Raw genomic sequence first — 15,267 nt, 5'->3', positions numbered from 1 at the left:
CTTGACTAAATGTCATCCTTTTTTCTTTTACCTTGTAGGATTACAACGGGGTCCCTGTCATCAACAGTTACATTTGACAATTATTGATTTTAGATTGGGAGAAAATTCTGATTAATCATCTGTCCACTATAGTGGACCTCATGCATCATTTCAGCTGCAATCCATACTATTACTGTGACTGTTTTTGAAAATACTTAACCTGCAGTAACTTTTTTTGACTGTAAATAAATGTATTTGTGTTATTAGAATGTGATTTGCATTAACATCAAAAAGTAATGTGATTGCATAATGCATGTGATTAGTAATGCATTACTTTACTCGTAACATCAAAAAAGTAATCCGGTTGTGCTATGCATGTTACTTGTAATGCGTTACCCCCAACACTGCTCATTTCAGATGAGTTTGAAAACAGCTGATCGCTAGGTTTTCTCAGAGGAGAGCTATGTTAGAAATGTGTCCATCTTGAACATAATCAGAATTATCAGCTAATAAGGGTAAAATTTCATATTCTGGTACACTGGAGAGAGCATCTGAGTTGGGTTTCCACAGTTGTACCTTGACAGACTGTAGAGATTTCTGATGGAATCACCTCCTCATGTTCTGATATCAAAGATACGCAAAGTTCAACTTGTAGAGTTCAATTGCCTTTGCAATATTTCACATTTATATACTGTTTTATATATTTTATAGTTTTCACATGATTTTATTGATTGGTTCGTTAAATACACACAATTACCGTGGTATTACTGTATTATGTTTAATACAGTATCTCTTCAGTTTAAACCATAAATGCATGCTCAAGTGGACATCTGAAAATATATTTGAAAAATATGTGTAAAAACAAAAACAAAAAAACATTTCAAATCTTGTTTTTCATGTCCTAAGAGCAATAAAACACATAGGGAAAAAAATCCTGACTGAAGTTATCATAATCCATGCATGAAAGGGTTAAGCATCAATAGAATAATTATTGTAAAATATAGGCCTACTGAAAAAAATAAAATTACATTTAAAGGAAAAACCTGAAGATGAGCCCCGGTGAGGTCTATGCTGTAAAATATACACAAGGGTCCTTATAGCGCCGCCACTGGGCAAAACGTATAACTTTTTGAAACGGGGAACTGCTTTTGGCACTGGCAACCGTGCTGACGACACGCACCACGTCAACTTCAACTGACTGCAACTGTTCTTAAAAAAAAAAAAAAAAAAAACCTCACACCTCTCCCTTCTTTGCACAAACTCTTATTCTTTAAAATCTGGAAACCATGTAATCGTTCACAGATAACACGGTGAGTGTGAGTACAATACCAGCACTATCACGCGAGGTCTTAACGGCTCTTGCTTCTGAATGTCGCGGGCTAATAGCTTGCGCACGTTAGCTTAGCATTATCCTTTCAGCCACGGAATGGATAATTGAAACTTATCCAACCAACTATCACAACTTATCTTATTATCCACATGCCCGAGCTAGGATAATGGTAAGTAACGCCATTTTGACCTCAAGCGTGTTTCTATGCGCGTGAAATGACAGAAATGTTAGTTTTATGTCGTTAGCTGACAGCTACATTGTGACGCCCTCATGGAAATACAGTAGCTTTTATAGAAATACATTGGGATTTTCATTTTTAAACATTGTTAACAGGTGCTTGAGTGCACTGGATGTATTGTATTTCTATTGAGATGTCAACCTCGTTTTGAACGAAGATGCACCTATGATACCCAAAATGTTGTCTAGATAGACAGCCCTATATTGGTATAATTAATACATTGGACGTTGGCGTTGTTTGTTTTAAATATATAAGTGGTTTTCCTCACAGTTATTGATTCAATCATGACCTCGCTGTCATCGTCGTCATTATCTCAGTTGACGGGGTCAAGCTCTTCATGCAGGACTCTTCCCGGGGAAGGGACACAGGTGAGCAACAAATATGCACATTCACTCTATATTAACTCTCATTATTCTTTTTCAAATAGAACAGTTTATTGAACCCTTTGACGTGATAATAAAAATAAAACAAAAAAAATATTGCAAATGTGTTTTACGTTTTGTCATATTTGCTACATCATGCTTTTAAGGCTCATATAGTATGATAAAGCGCGAATATGGCCCAAATTGTGCAAAAATATACTATTTGCTGCAATTGCTTATATACGTCTATGGCCAAAAGTTGAAATTCTGAGAGCTTGTATGTAAATCAGTGACACTTTTATAACAGGCTAACGTTACTTGCACAAAATGCATATAAATAAGCAGTTGTCATTATATCTTATAAAGATTGTATTTAAATTGTTTCAATTTCTGGGATGCAAAATATATAATGCAATACAATGATGATTGAGAGATGTACAAATACATTTTTCTTACAAGCCTATTGTATTATAATTTGTATAAATACAATTACATTTTAACATGATTTTTCTAAAAAAAAAGGGATGCATAGATATTAAACCAGCAACACCTTACAATAAGGTTTTATTTGTTAATGTTAATTAATGCACTAACTAACATGAGCTAACAATGAGCAATATTTTTACAGCATTTATTAACCTTTGTTAATGTTAGTTAATACAGATGTTCATATTAGTTCGCAGTGCATTCATTTAAACAGATGCAACTTTTGATCTTAAAAATGTATTAGTAAATGCTGAGTCTAACATTAAGATTAATAAATGCTGTAGAATTATTGCTCATTCTTAGTTCATGCTAACTAATGTGGTCAACTAATATTAACAAATGAAACTATATTGTAAAGTGTTATCAGTAAGCCTAAATTGCTGCAGTCCAGTACTTGAAATATTACTAACAACATAAAAGTTGTTTATTTTATGAAGCTTAGTAAAGATTTCACAGCAAAAAGGCATATGTACCACAGCCACATTCTTGCAATTATACTATAAAATACCTTTTACTTACAGGTTTTGCAGCAAAGATTTGATCATGTTGATAATTTAGAGGCCTTAGAAATTAATGTATCAAGTATGATACAGTAGGCTTCATAGGGTTAAACATATGGCTCCCCCCCGCAGGTCCACCCCAGAGCTCCTCTACTGCAGATCCTGAGAGTAGCAGGTGCTCGGGAGGAGGTGTTTACTCTGAAGGAGGTGAGGAGTGTGTATGAAGTGACCTATGCGGCACTTGACAAATGCTGTAGCATTAAGAGTTTGAACTGGCTGATAAGGTATATTTAATAATGGCAGTGTTGTTTATTAGGTCATGCACTACCTGGGTCAGTACATCATGATGAAGCAGCTGTATGACAAACAGAGACAACACATCGTCCACTGTCAAGATGACCCACTCGGAGAGCTACTGGAAGTGGGGAGCTTTTCCGTTAAGAACCCCAGGTGAGCTCATAGCTACCAGTAAGGAGATTTAAATGGTAGAGAAAATAGAGTCGGCTCTCTCTCATTCAAGTCAGCTGGTGACATTGATGGCTGACGATATCTAGGTATAAATTTGTTATATTGTTTTTGTGCTCGGGCCTATCCATTTTCAACAGTGTTTCTTAGAAATTGCTTACTGCACCTTTAAAGGGATAGTTCACCCAAAAATGAAAATTCTGTCATCATTTACTCACCCTCAGGTTGTTCCAAACCTGTATGAGTTTCTTTGTTCTGCTGAACACAAAGGAAGATATTTGGAAGAATGTTTGTAATCAACAGATCTCGGTCCCCATTGACTTCCATAGTAGGAAAAAATATATACTATGGTACTCAATGGGGACCGAGATCTGTTTGATTACAAACATTCTTCCAAATATCTTCCTTTGTGTTCAGCAGAACAAAGAAACTCATACAGGTTTGGAACAACTTGAGGGTGAGTAAATGATGACAGAATTTTCATTTTTGGGTGAACTATCCCTTTAATTAAGTCACTATTTACTCGCCCTGATGTTGATCCAAACCTGTATGATTTTTTTTCTAATGTGGATGGATCATAAATGTTTTTGTTTTGATAAATGTCTGGGGTTTTTTTTCCTGTGTGGGTGAACTTTACCAACCAACTCTGAAAACTTAGATATACCACACATACCAGCTGATTAATTGCTCCTAACTTTTATGTTATTTAGAGAAATCAACATATTTTAGGTGTTTACGTCTTTCTTTTCTGCCTTTCGTAGCCCTGTGTATGAGATGTTGAAGAGGAATTTGTTTATTTTGAATAATTCGGGTAAGTCCATCCTTCTTGTTGTTGAATTTATTTTGAATGATCTGTAGTAAAAAAAAATGTCTCACAGACTTGTCACTCTGTCTTTTAGCACTTTCACTCTCTTGCTTTCTCTCATTTTGATTAGCCCCACCTTTCATTTTGAGGTGTGTGTGTTTGTATGTCTGAATGTGATGTTTATGCTACAGTAGGTATGTAAAAACTTGTTTATTTATGGTTTCAACTTTGTCATTGTATTATCAGGTTAGTGTACTGTGCAATCTTCATATAGGAACTTAAGAAACTTGATTTAAAAAAATTAAAAGTTAAGTAAAAATAAAAAAGTGCAAAACTTTCTGCAACAGTGTTGCATTTTTCACCACTGATTGAGGCATTACGTCTGGGCCAAGTGTGATTGACGTGTGCTTGGTGAATAAAGGGCGTTTTTTTTTTTCTTTTGTTTTGTTTTGTTACTATGTCTTATTTGAAATACAGATGCTGCAAAGAATCTTTCTGTCGGCAAGGATTCTAATGAGTCTCCAAGTGAAGATCCTGGTCAGGTAAAACTACAGCATGGTGCACAGGAGAAACAGTGTCCGTTACTCCTCTTCATGGCAAACAATTGATCAGAAAATCAAATGTAATCCTTTCGTGATATTTGTAATTTGATTCATTTTGTTAAGGCTGATAAAAGTGCATTGTACAGGGCATTTTGGGTACCAAATGTATTTTTCTTTTGCTTTTAAATATGATTCAGGTTATCAAGTGATTGCTTTATTTCAACATACAGTACTCACAGCGACCATTTTATACATTTGTTGTTAGCTTTTCCCCTTTTTTTATTTACGCTCTTATCAACCAGTTACTTAAATGTAGTGATTGTCTCCCCAAACTTTCACATCCTTTCTTTCCATTGTAGTTGCTCAAAGTTTTGCTACAATGCATTTTTGTGTGGAGAATTGCATCATGATCAATAAGCCTGTTTGCCATGAAGGGGAAGGCGGCAGCTGTCTCCACCAGCCGTATCTGTACAGAGTGGCACCGTCTCTGTACTTCCCCACTGCCGGCCTGGCCTGGTGGTCCTTCTGGAGAAGCCACCAGCATGGGCCTGGCTGCTGGGGGACAGAGTACCTGTCTCTGTTTGTCGCTCAGAGTTTCCTTCTCTGCGTCGCTGCTTCTTTCGGAAGGACTGCAGCTTCCTTCTCAGTTCACTGGCCCTCTTCACCCCTCATACACCCATCCACATTTAACACCTTACAGTTGTGTGTTGGCAGAATGAAGTTAGGTGGGGTTGGGAATAGCAGTCTGGGATGAGGTCACTGGTATCGTCATGCATTTGTGCTATCACAGGACTTTAAATAGAAATGTAATTTGTGGTTTATACTAAAATTATGAACTTTAAAAGGTGTTATGATTTTGGATTGGCTTTTTTCCATCCGATAATCCGTATTAGTGGTGTGATATTATTTAGGTACCAGATGTCTGTTTGTTTGCTGCCACTCCATTTACAATTAACATTACCAAACAATACAGCAGCAATGGTGTTTAATATCTTTTTTTAGAAAGTTCCTATTATTTTCCCCTTCCCTCTGCTTGTGAGGACGTGGCCTTTTGTCGCCACACCACGGGCACCTGCTGTGAAGGAACTGCCGTCCTACCGAGTGTCATGCCATTACTATGTGCTAATTCGGCTTTTTCCTTACTGTATAGGTGTCCAGTGGGTCGATTAGCTCTGGACAGGCTCTCATTGTTGGCAGTACCAGCACTGGCGCAACACAGAGCTGCTCACAGCGCAGGCCACGCGATCCTGATGAAGGTCAGCATGAAACAAACACTGCACTCACATTAGACAGTGTAAAGACTAACATGACTTGCAATTGTAATTTGTATTTAAAGATCAGACACCTCTCTATCCTGACAGACTCCTCAGACGACTTACCCCGATCTGCTTGCAAACGGCCAAAGCTGGACGTGACTCTGGAAGAGTGGGACCTTTCTGGGTTGCCCTGGTGGTTTCTGGGTAACCTGCGAAGTAATTACACTCGCCGAAGCAATGGCTCAACTGATATTCACACCAATCAAGTAAGAGGTCAAGCTCCCCAGAAAATAATTCATATGGCTATTTTCTTATTCATGAAGAAGAACTTTGAAAAAAATAATAATTACTCTATAGTCTTATTGTAGTCAAGTCAATGTAGTGAGACTGTCACACAACTAGACTGAGGAAACAGCTCTCTCCTGTACAGGATGAGGACACGGCCATCGTTTCTGACACCACAGATGATCTTTGGTTCCTAAATGAGGCAGAAAGCGAGCAAGTGAGTGTGGAGATGAAGGAGGCGGTGCTTGAGCAGGGAAGTGATGCAGAGTCCCCACATGAAGAAGAGGAGACCAGGAAAGACAATAAAGATGACAGGAAGGTAATGTTACTTGCTTTTTTTTTTTCTTCGCTGACTATCGTTTTAAGATGATGGACTCATCATAACCAGCTGCTTAAAATGCACTTTCAGATGCAAGAAGAACAGGATGATGACTCTCAGTGTTTAAGTGATGACACTGATACTGAAATCTCCACACAGGTAGACATATCAGGAAATCATCAGGAAAATAGTGCTCTATATTAGTGATCATTGTTTTTTGTTTTGTTTTTATTAATATTTTACTCTCACCAAGGCTGCATTTATGTGATAAAATACAGTAAAACAGTAATATTGTGAAATGTTATTTAATATTTATTTTTGTGATTGCAAAGCTAAATTTTCAGCATCATTACTCCAGTCTTCAGTATAACCTGGTCCTTCAGAAATTATTAAAGGGACACGCCGACTTTTTGGGACTTAAGCTTATTCACCGTATCCCCCAGAGTTAGATAAGTCCATACATACCCTTTTCATCTCCGTACGTGCCGTAACTCTGTCTGACGCACCCACCGCTAGCCTAGCTTAGCACAAAGACTGGAGGTAAACAGCTCCAGCTAGCATACTGCTCCCAATAAGTGACAAAATAACGCCAACATTTTCCTATTTACATGTTGTGATTTACAGTCACAGTATAGTCACAGCGTGTACAAATAACAAGGTCACATGAGACACATCCATCTTCTAACCTTATACATACTGGGAACTATATTCTCAGAAGGTGAAGCACTGCTACGTGGGTGGAGTGATTTGCTCGCAGCACCTGAGAAGCCCCGTGGTGAGGAGCAGAGAGTTGGAGTAAATCACTCTACAGAAGCAACAGTGCTTCTCCTTCTGAGAATGTAGTTCCCAGTATGTATACCTTGTTCCTTTAAATGCTGATTTGGGGCTCAAAAAACATTTCTTTTTATTATCAATGTTGAAAAACAGTTATGCTGCTTAATATTTTTGTGAATACAGTTGTAATCTTCTTTTTTTTTTCAGGATTTATTTAAAGCAGCATTTATTTGAAATTCAAGTTCTTGGTCAATTTAATGCCCCCAAACTTAAAATTAGGAATTGTAGAGAATAATGAAAAAAAATTAAGAATCATAGGGTGTAATAAAAATATTGTTTGATTGTATTTAAGTTGATCATGTTTCAATTTTTTTATTATTATTTTGTAAAATAGTTATACATGGATAAAAGGCACAACTTATTCAAATGACCTTATCTTCTGACAGGATGCATGGCAGTGCTCAGAGTGCCGCAAATTTAACACCCCTCTTCAACGGTACTGCATGCGCTGCTGGGCTCTGCGGAAAGACTGGTACAAGGATTGTCCTCGTCTCGTACACTCCATCTCTGTTCCAGACATCCCCGCCTGCAGTTCACGTCCTGAGAGGGAGGAAGACGAGGAGGATGATGGAATCGACATGCCTGACTGCCTTAGGACTGTGTCTGACCCTGTCGTCCTCCCCTCGCACCACGTCTCTAGAAACATCCCCCCATCATCCGCTTCGTCGTCAAAAGGCAAGGGTCCTTCCCAGCTTCACCCCCACTTACAGGAGAGCTCAGAGGGTGACAGCCAGGACACGCTGGACATGGAGACAGAATGCCAACCCGAGGCCTTGCTAGAACCCTGCAAGCTGTGCCGAGTGCGGCCGCGAAACGGCAATATCATCCATGGCCGCACAGCTCACCTGATCACCTGTTTTCCCTGTGCCCGCAAGCTGCACAAATTTCATGCTCCTTGCCCGGGCTGTGGCCAGGTTATACAGAAGGTCATCAAAACCTTCATAGCATGACCGAAACATCTTAAAGGCACGCATGTATTAAACACGCACTCGCTTGCTACTTGTTGGACTTAAAAAAAATGTTTATATACACAGTATATACGCAAGGAGGCAGGAAAATTGACAAACAGTTGCTGGGCTGAAATGAAAATAGTACAATGTATCTATAATAATTTTATTGTAAAGTACAAATTGAGTATAAATAATGTACAGAATGTAATTTAAAGAAACTGGCCTCGTATTGATAGCTCACCATTGTTTTGTTAGCGTAACTTGGCTAAAGACAGTTTGCCACCACAATATGCTACTGCCTTATTGTGAAGATATGCATAATTAAAATCCTAACCTCTGTACAGTCCACTCAGTTTGTAATGGCACATTTAAAACGCCTTTCAATGTACTTGACCAACTTTGGTTTTACTTTATTTTAGAAGATTTTCTTGCGGATTTCTGGCACTTAACTAAAGCATCACTTAAGTTGACCTGGTGAAAGGTTTTTCTTTGGACGGGTGCTTGAAACAGATTAAATGGAAATATTTATTTATTTATAAACTTTAGTTTTTGTCGATGGCATCTAGAATGACCAGTCAACAGTTCAAAGTCATTCCTGTGCTATGAGAAGAACCAATTATATTACAGATTGTGAGGTATTAAAACACCTTTGGATGTAGAGGTACAATAGAAAAGTGTAATTAGACCAATGACCACGTTTTTTTCCTTCCAAACACCTTTGGTTGCTTATGATGTTCGGCTCCTTTGTTTGTTTGTTTTGTTTTTTTATTCTATACCTGAACAGATATGATGCATGATTGAGGACTATTTGTGCTCTATCTGTTCAACCCTCTGCCTGTCCTCAGTTTTCCTGTCATCCACACACACACACACACACACAAGTGTTCTTCTTTTATGAAGGTTAAGGAACATTTATTTCTTATTTTCCACAGAGCTGCCAGGTGTTGAGATGATGTTTACGGGACAAAAAAAGTGTTTTGAAAGCAACGTCTGCCATGCTTTATTTTGCAGAAAGGTCATCTGTATTGTTGGCTGTGAAATTTACCAGAGCACTTCTGTTATGTGGGAATTTAGGGTTATTGTCCTCTGCTTTTCTTAGTAATGCGTTGTTTTCCGTGACAAAGTGGATTCGGTCTCTGTTGTGTATTATGTAAGTGCAGCCATAAAGGACTCTTTGAAAAGGACTTCTGTTGTCCTCAGCCACCAGAGGGCGAAATAGCTTTTCACATGCAGTAAACGCATGGGACTAGCTTTGCTTATTTCTAATTAATGCTGTGTTATTTACCTTTTGAGGATGTGGAGGCTGTATTACAATCCCATCCAAATTTACCTGAACTTTCTTGTGTGGTACAAACACTGCTATTTCACTGCCATTATGCCTCATAATATGGAACCTAAAACAAGTTCATCCTAAGCCAATGATGTTATAAATGAAGTTTTTGTTTGTTTGTTTGTTTGTTTTCCAAACATTGTTTCTGTTTAGATTTAGTCTGAGCAGTAATTTTTTTGTTGTTGTTTTTAAAATGTAAAATAAACAAACCAATGGAAAGGATGCTCTGGTTCATTTTACTCATCCTCATTGCTGTATGTGTATTTTGACTACAACCATGCATTTCAGAGCATAAATCTTCAACATATTTTGCAACAGATGTGACTGTATTTGTTATGCAACCTATAATACTATACATCTGTTAGCAAATAAATTAATAAAAATGTTTTTTTTACTTCTACCACAAGGAGGCAGTAACAGTCTTTCAGTTTCTTAAGAATCATTTAGAAAATCTTTGGGAGGCTAACATAATGCTCTGCTGCCTTTTGAGGTTGGCCTTTGGAGCTTTTGCATAACCCAACCATTTAAATTGTTTATTTTTACAAACATAAAATCCAGTTTGTTCATGATGCATATTCTGGACATTGAAATGTTGGTCAAATTCTGACGTGAATTTGTTGGTGTCTGAAGACTGTGAACATGAATTTTACATGACATTCTGCTTGTTTTTGTCTGTCAGGCCTGTCCAATAGAAGCAGTGATGTAACTGGAAATCAATAACGAAAGTGTCTGGAGGGGTGAGTCTCCATGCTGAAGGATAATTGGGTTCTTCCTCTAATCACACCTCTATTCTCTCACCATCTCAGGTCTTTGTCTTAATGGGCCTACCATCAGGTTAGATCTGTTAAACTGGCAGTAGCTGGTCGCTGAGGGGTTCACACATAATCAGCTCAATGCCCTTTGCCATATCACTAGTAGAAGGACGAGACAATTAGGAGTCCTCAGCGTTTCAAGCTTCAATTTAACATTTTCTTTGCATTTGTCATGCTTTGTGATCTCATAATGAAGAAGAAATTCATTGTAATTATTTTCCTCTTTCTTTCTTTCTTTTTATGGTTTATTAATTCCCTCTCCTTTACACGCACAGGCCGTTGTTTTAGCTGTCGTGTTTATGCAGGCACCAGGCTGACATGTTAATGAGCTTTGTCTTTAGGTATCTTTCTCCAACATTTCTTACATTGTGTGCCTTTAAGGAAGGTGTGTTGTTTGAGAAATTGGTATTGACAATTCATGAAGGAACTATTCGACCACATATTCCCAAGTTGCTTGGTAGCATTTTCAGGCTGTTGCATATTTTTGGTGCTGTCAGGCTCAAAGATTCATCCATTGCTGTCATGAATGCAGAGACAATAACGTGAATTTCATTAAATAAGATTCCCCTAATGATAAATACTTATTAGAAATCCTGAAATAGCTTGATGCATTGGCTGCTAATGGCACAGCTTAGATCTGCCTGTACAATGAGTCATACACCACAGTTATACAGGAGGAGTGACGTCTCATTGTTTTTACTTATACAGTCATGGTCAGACTTTTTAAATAACTGCCAATGATTTCAAATCGATTTCAAAATGATGTCATTATTTACTCACCCTGATGTTGTTCCAAACCCCTAAGACTTTCATCTTCGGAAAACACAAATGAAGATTTTTTTTGATGAAATCTGAGAGATTCCTGTCCCTCCATGCGCAACTACCAATTTGATGCTTCAAAAAGTTCATAAAGAGATCGTAAAACTAATCCATATTAACTGAGTGGCTTAGTCCAAATTTTCTGAAGAGGCTCGATTGCTTTATATGATGAACAGATTCAATTTAGGTCAAGCAGGTTTGGTTGAGCTTCCGTTTATGTTCGCTGATCAATGTTTATATGTGAATAAAAGCCAAAACTCAATCTGTTTATCAAATAAAGCGATCGTGTCTCTTCAGAAAATTTTGACTAAACCGCTCAAGTCATGGATTAGCTTCACTAACGTTACCACTTTGATGCTTCAAAAAGTTCATAAAGAGATTGTTGCGTAGCTGTCACGGAGTGACAGAAATCTCTCAATTTCATCAAAAAGATCTCCATTTGTGTTCCGAAGATTAAAGTCTTACAGGTTTGGAACGAAACAAGGGTGAGTAATGACCGAATTTTCATTTTTGGGTGAACTAACTCTTTAAAGGCAGGGTAGGCAGGTTTTTTCTAAAAAACTTTTCCCCAAATGTGTTTAAACTGTCTTTATATACCAATACATAATTAAAATGTAAGTACTTTGAAAAGGAGAGTATAAAAATCGAGTGTCTGTAGTCCTCTCAGGGCTGCAATAAACACAGCTACTTATTTCCATTCTGTCACTCTCCCTCGCTACCATGGCTACCACCCCTGCTGCTACAGGAGCTGCCCACATGCGCGCACCCGTTTGACTCGAGGAGGGGAAGAGGCACGGAAGCTAGGAAGAATCACAATTATGGCAGAGAAAGAGCAGTCAAAATTCCCAGTACCTGCATATACAGTCAGCGAAGGCAAAAAAGGAAGACAGTATTCGAAAAGGCGATGACCAAAAAGTCTTTGGATAAAGCAAGAAGTCAGACGAGAGTCAATATCGGCGTGGCTTTCCAGCGGTGGCGACAACTGAGGGACCTCAAGGGTCACAATGATAAAGTTAGGTATTTTATTGCATGTGATTCTGACATGATTTCACTACATGCACTGCGCTCCTCTCCGCTCGGCGCTGGCAAACGCGTCCTCCAGCTGAGAGCGGTCGGCATCGCGCGTTCATGTGTTTTGGGGGCGTGGCTTTGGAAGGAGCCCAGAAGGGAGGGGGTGGGAGTGAATGGAATAAGTAGCTGTGTTTATTGCAGCCCTGAGAGGACTACAGACACTCGATTTTTATACTCTCTTTTTCAGAGTACTTACATTTTAATTCTGTATTGGTATATAAAGACAGTTTAAACAAATTTGGGAAAAAGTTTTTTTTAGAAAAAACCTGCCTACCCTGCCTTTATAGATACAACAAGGCTGCTGCACTGTTCACATACCATTTAAAAGTTTTAAGGCCTAGTTTTTTTTAAATGTTTTTTAAGAAGAATCTCTTATGTGCACCAAGGCTGCATTTATTTGATTAAATATACATTAAGACAGTAATACTGTGAAATATGTTTACTATTTAAAATAAGTTTTCTATTTTAACATTTTAAAATTAAACTTATTACTATGATGGCAAAGCTGAATTTTCAGCATCATTACTCCAGTCTTCAGTGTCACATGATCCTTCAGAAATCATTCTAATATGTTGATTTGGTGCTCTAGAAACATTTCTTATTGCAAATGTTGAAAAACAGTTGCTACTAGGTTTTTATTTTATTTTTAGGATTCTTAAATTAATAGAAAGTTCAAAAGACCAGCATTTATTTGAAACTGAAATATGAGTGCATAAATTATCACCAAATTTGTATTTATTCCTTCAATATAGATGAGTTGAAATGCAGAGCTGAATGTGGAGTCTTAGAGTAGATGTGGAGACCTCTCACATGGATATATGTGCACACGCTCACATGCCCTACCTAAAACAGCCCAGTTCTACTCCATTAACCAGTGTCACTTCCCATTTCTGGGCTCTTGCTCCCCCGTTCCATATTCCATTATCCTACTCACACGGTCTGCCTTCCTTCCCCTTATGGGGAAATCGATAGCCACACTAAATAGATTTCACAATCAATTTTTCTATCATCGTTCCACAAAACTGCTTCCTGGCTTTGAAAATGGGAACGCTTTAAAGGAAAAGGAAAAAGAGAGCAACAGGATGTTTAAAGTGCTCAGATTCCTACTGGCCTGGTCTTGAACCGCTGAGGTTAAGGGTGTATGTAGTATGTAGCCTGAAAAGTTTTTAGGTGAATGTTGTGTATAACATTACTAGAAGTGTTGCCATAAGCCAGTCAGCAGTTATGGCGAGGATTGTACACCATATTTCAAAAGTTTGGGGTTAGGTTTTGTGTGTGTGTGTGTGTTTCTTTTTTAAAAGAAATGAATACTTTTATACAGTAATAATGGATTAAATTAATCAAAAGTCACAGTAAAAACTTTGTTGTTTAAAAAAATTGATTTCAAATAAATGCTGTTCTTTTTACTATCTAGATTCAACATTGATAGTAATAAGAAAGAATGATTTCTGAAGGATCATGTGAAACTGAAGACTGGAGTAATGATGCTGAAAATTCAGCTTTTCCATCACAGGAATAAATTACATTTTAAAATATATTACAATACAAAATGGTTATTTTAATTGTAGTACTGTATTACTGTATTTCTGATCAAATGAATACAACCTTGGCGAGCATAAGAGAACATAAATCTCTTCTTTCAAAACATTCAAAACCGACTCAAAGCGGTAGTGTCCCGAAAGCAAAGTCTCTGTCTTTTAACTGGATGTGTTATTTAGTTGGGTTAGTAATAAAATGTTTGTAAGATCTAACATACTCTGCAAGATTCTCTTCAAACTGTTGTTCTTGACAGTAGTTGAGAAGTGAGCACAGTTTAGGCTGTCTGTGCTATTATCTGCTTTAGAATGTACAGCTTTGTCATGGAACAATGTAGAATATCTGTGGTGTGACGTGCAAATTGCCTTCAATGTTACAATTTTAAAATGTGTAACTTTGAGGACTTTTAAAATAACAATATTTGAATCTTTTCTTTTAAAAAAAAGAAGAAAAAAACTTGTTCTGGAGTCCCTCTATTGTTAATATGTTTGGTGTAATTGCCTTGTTGAAAGAACATTATTGTTTGTGCAGAGAGTATTGATGGACAATCTTTTCAGGCAGTGCTTTGATGGTGCTTGCGCTTCATGATCATTTATCCAGCAGTGCCCGCTGTGACATCCAAACATTCATTTGTCAATACGTGAGTAATGATTCCTCAACAGTGGAATGGAGTTTTTATACAGAATGGCCAAGGAGTGTCCTCATTAAAGATGATTTTTTCATCAATGTAAACTTGTGACCTCTTGCATCACGGGGACTGCATGCTTCTGTAAATACAACATTTCTTGTCTTTTTGTCATTGTGGAATTTTCACTTTCCAAAAATCGAGTCTGGCTAAAATGGTTTTGTAAGGCACTTATATATAAATGTCCTTGAGAATTTTTTTTTTTCTTTAAAGTTATATATATATATTCATCCTAATACCTGAGCCAGTAATAGACCAAATGTCACATTATATCAGTTGACTAGTGTAGCATGTAATTGTGAATTATATTTTTTGACTTGGGCTAAAAATAAATAAACGATTCTCAAGCTTGAGGCAATGAAATCCAATGTACTTCTATCTCTTATTGATCAGAAAATGGAATCGAGAAGGTCATTTATTAAATCACAATTCAGCAAACCTACCGTTTATGTACTTTGGCTACAGATAGTATTGTAGTTGAGCTCACTTGATTGGAATATTCCTTTTATAATATATATATATATTTACCTCCATTAAATGGCAAAGTTACTGTTCAGTGGTGCATTGAGCTTTAATAGTTTGCCATTTCTAGCCTTGATAGATTGGAGAGGGTCCACTTGAGTGTGAAGGATGCAGTAAGTGTTACAAAACAGAACCCTGCCA

General features: G+C 37.5%; 1 protein-coding gene across 4 annotated transcripts; it reads left to right on the top strand.

Annotated features, from left to right (window-relative positions):
• The first annotated feature begins 1,120 nt into the window (after nt 1-1,120).
• mdm4 (MDM4 regulator of p53) lies at nt 1,121-9,900 on the top strand. 4 transcript variants are annotated; one of them, XM_084395058.1, is made up of 11 exons: nt 1,121-1,289; nt 1,818-1,915; nt 3,028-3,102; nt 3,212-3,345; nt 4,122-4,171; nt 4,643-4,707; nt 5,858-5,963; nt 6,069-6,229; nt 6,394-6,567; nt 6,658-6,726; nt 7,788-9,900. In XM_084395058.1, exons 2-11 carry the CDS (start codon nt 1,832-1,834, stop codon nt 8,349-8,351), a joined length of 1,482 nt encoding a protein of 493 aa, XP_084251184.1. In that variant the 5' UTR covers nt 1,121-1,289; nt 1,818-1,831; the 3' UTR covers nt 8,352-9,900. The 4 variants fall into 4 exon arrangements, with proteins under 4 accessions (XP_084251184.1, XP_084251182.1, XP_084251183.1 ...); XM_084395056.1 differs by having other exon boundaries at nt 1,124-1,289; nt 6,379-6,567; XM_084395057.1 differs by having other exon boundaries at nt 1,133-1,478; nt 6,379-6,567.
• Nucleotides 9,901-15,267: the final 5,367 nt, after the last annotated feature.

Source organism: Rutilus rutilus (genome assembly GCF_951802725.1).
Source record: "Rutilus rutilus genome assembly, chromosome: 22".
Lineage (NCBI taxonomy): Eukaryota > Metazoa > Chordata > Actinopteri > Cypriniformes > Leuciscidae > Rutilus > Rutilus rutilus.
Note: the sequence above shows the minus strand (reverse complement) of the source record. Positions and strands in the feature narration are given on the sequence as shown.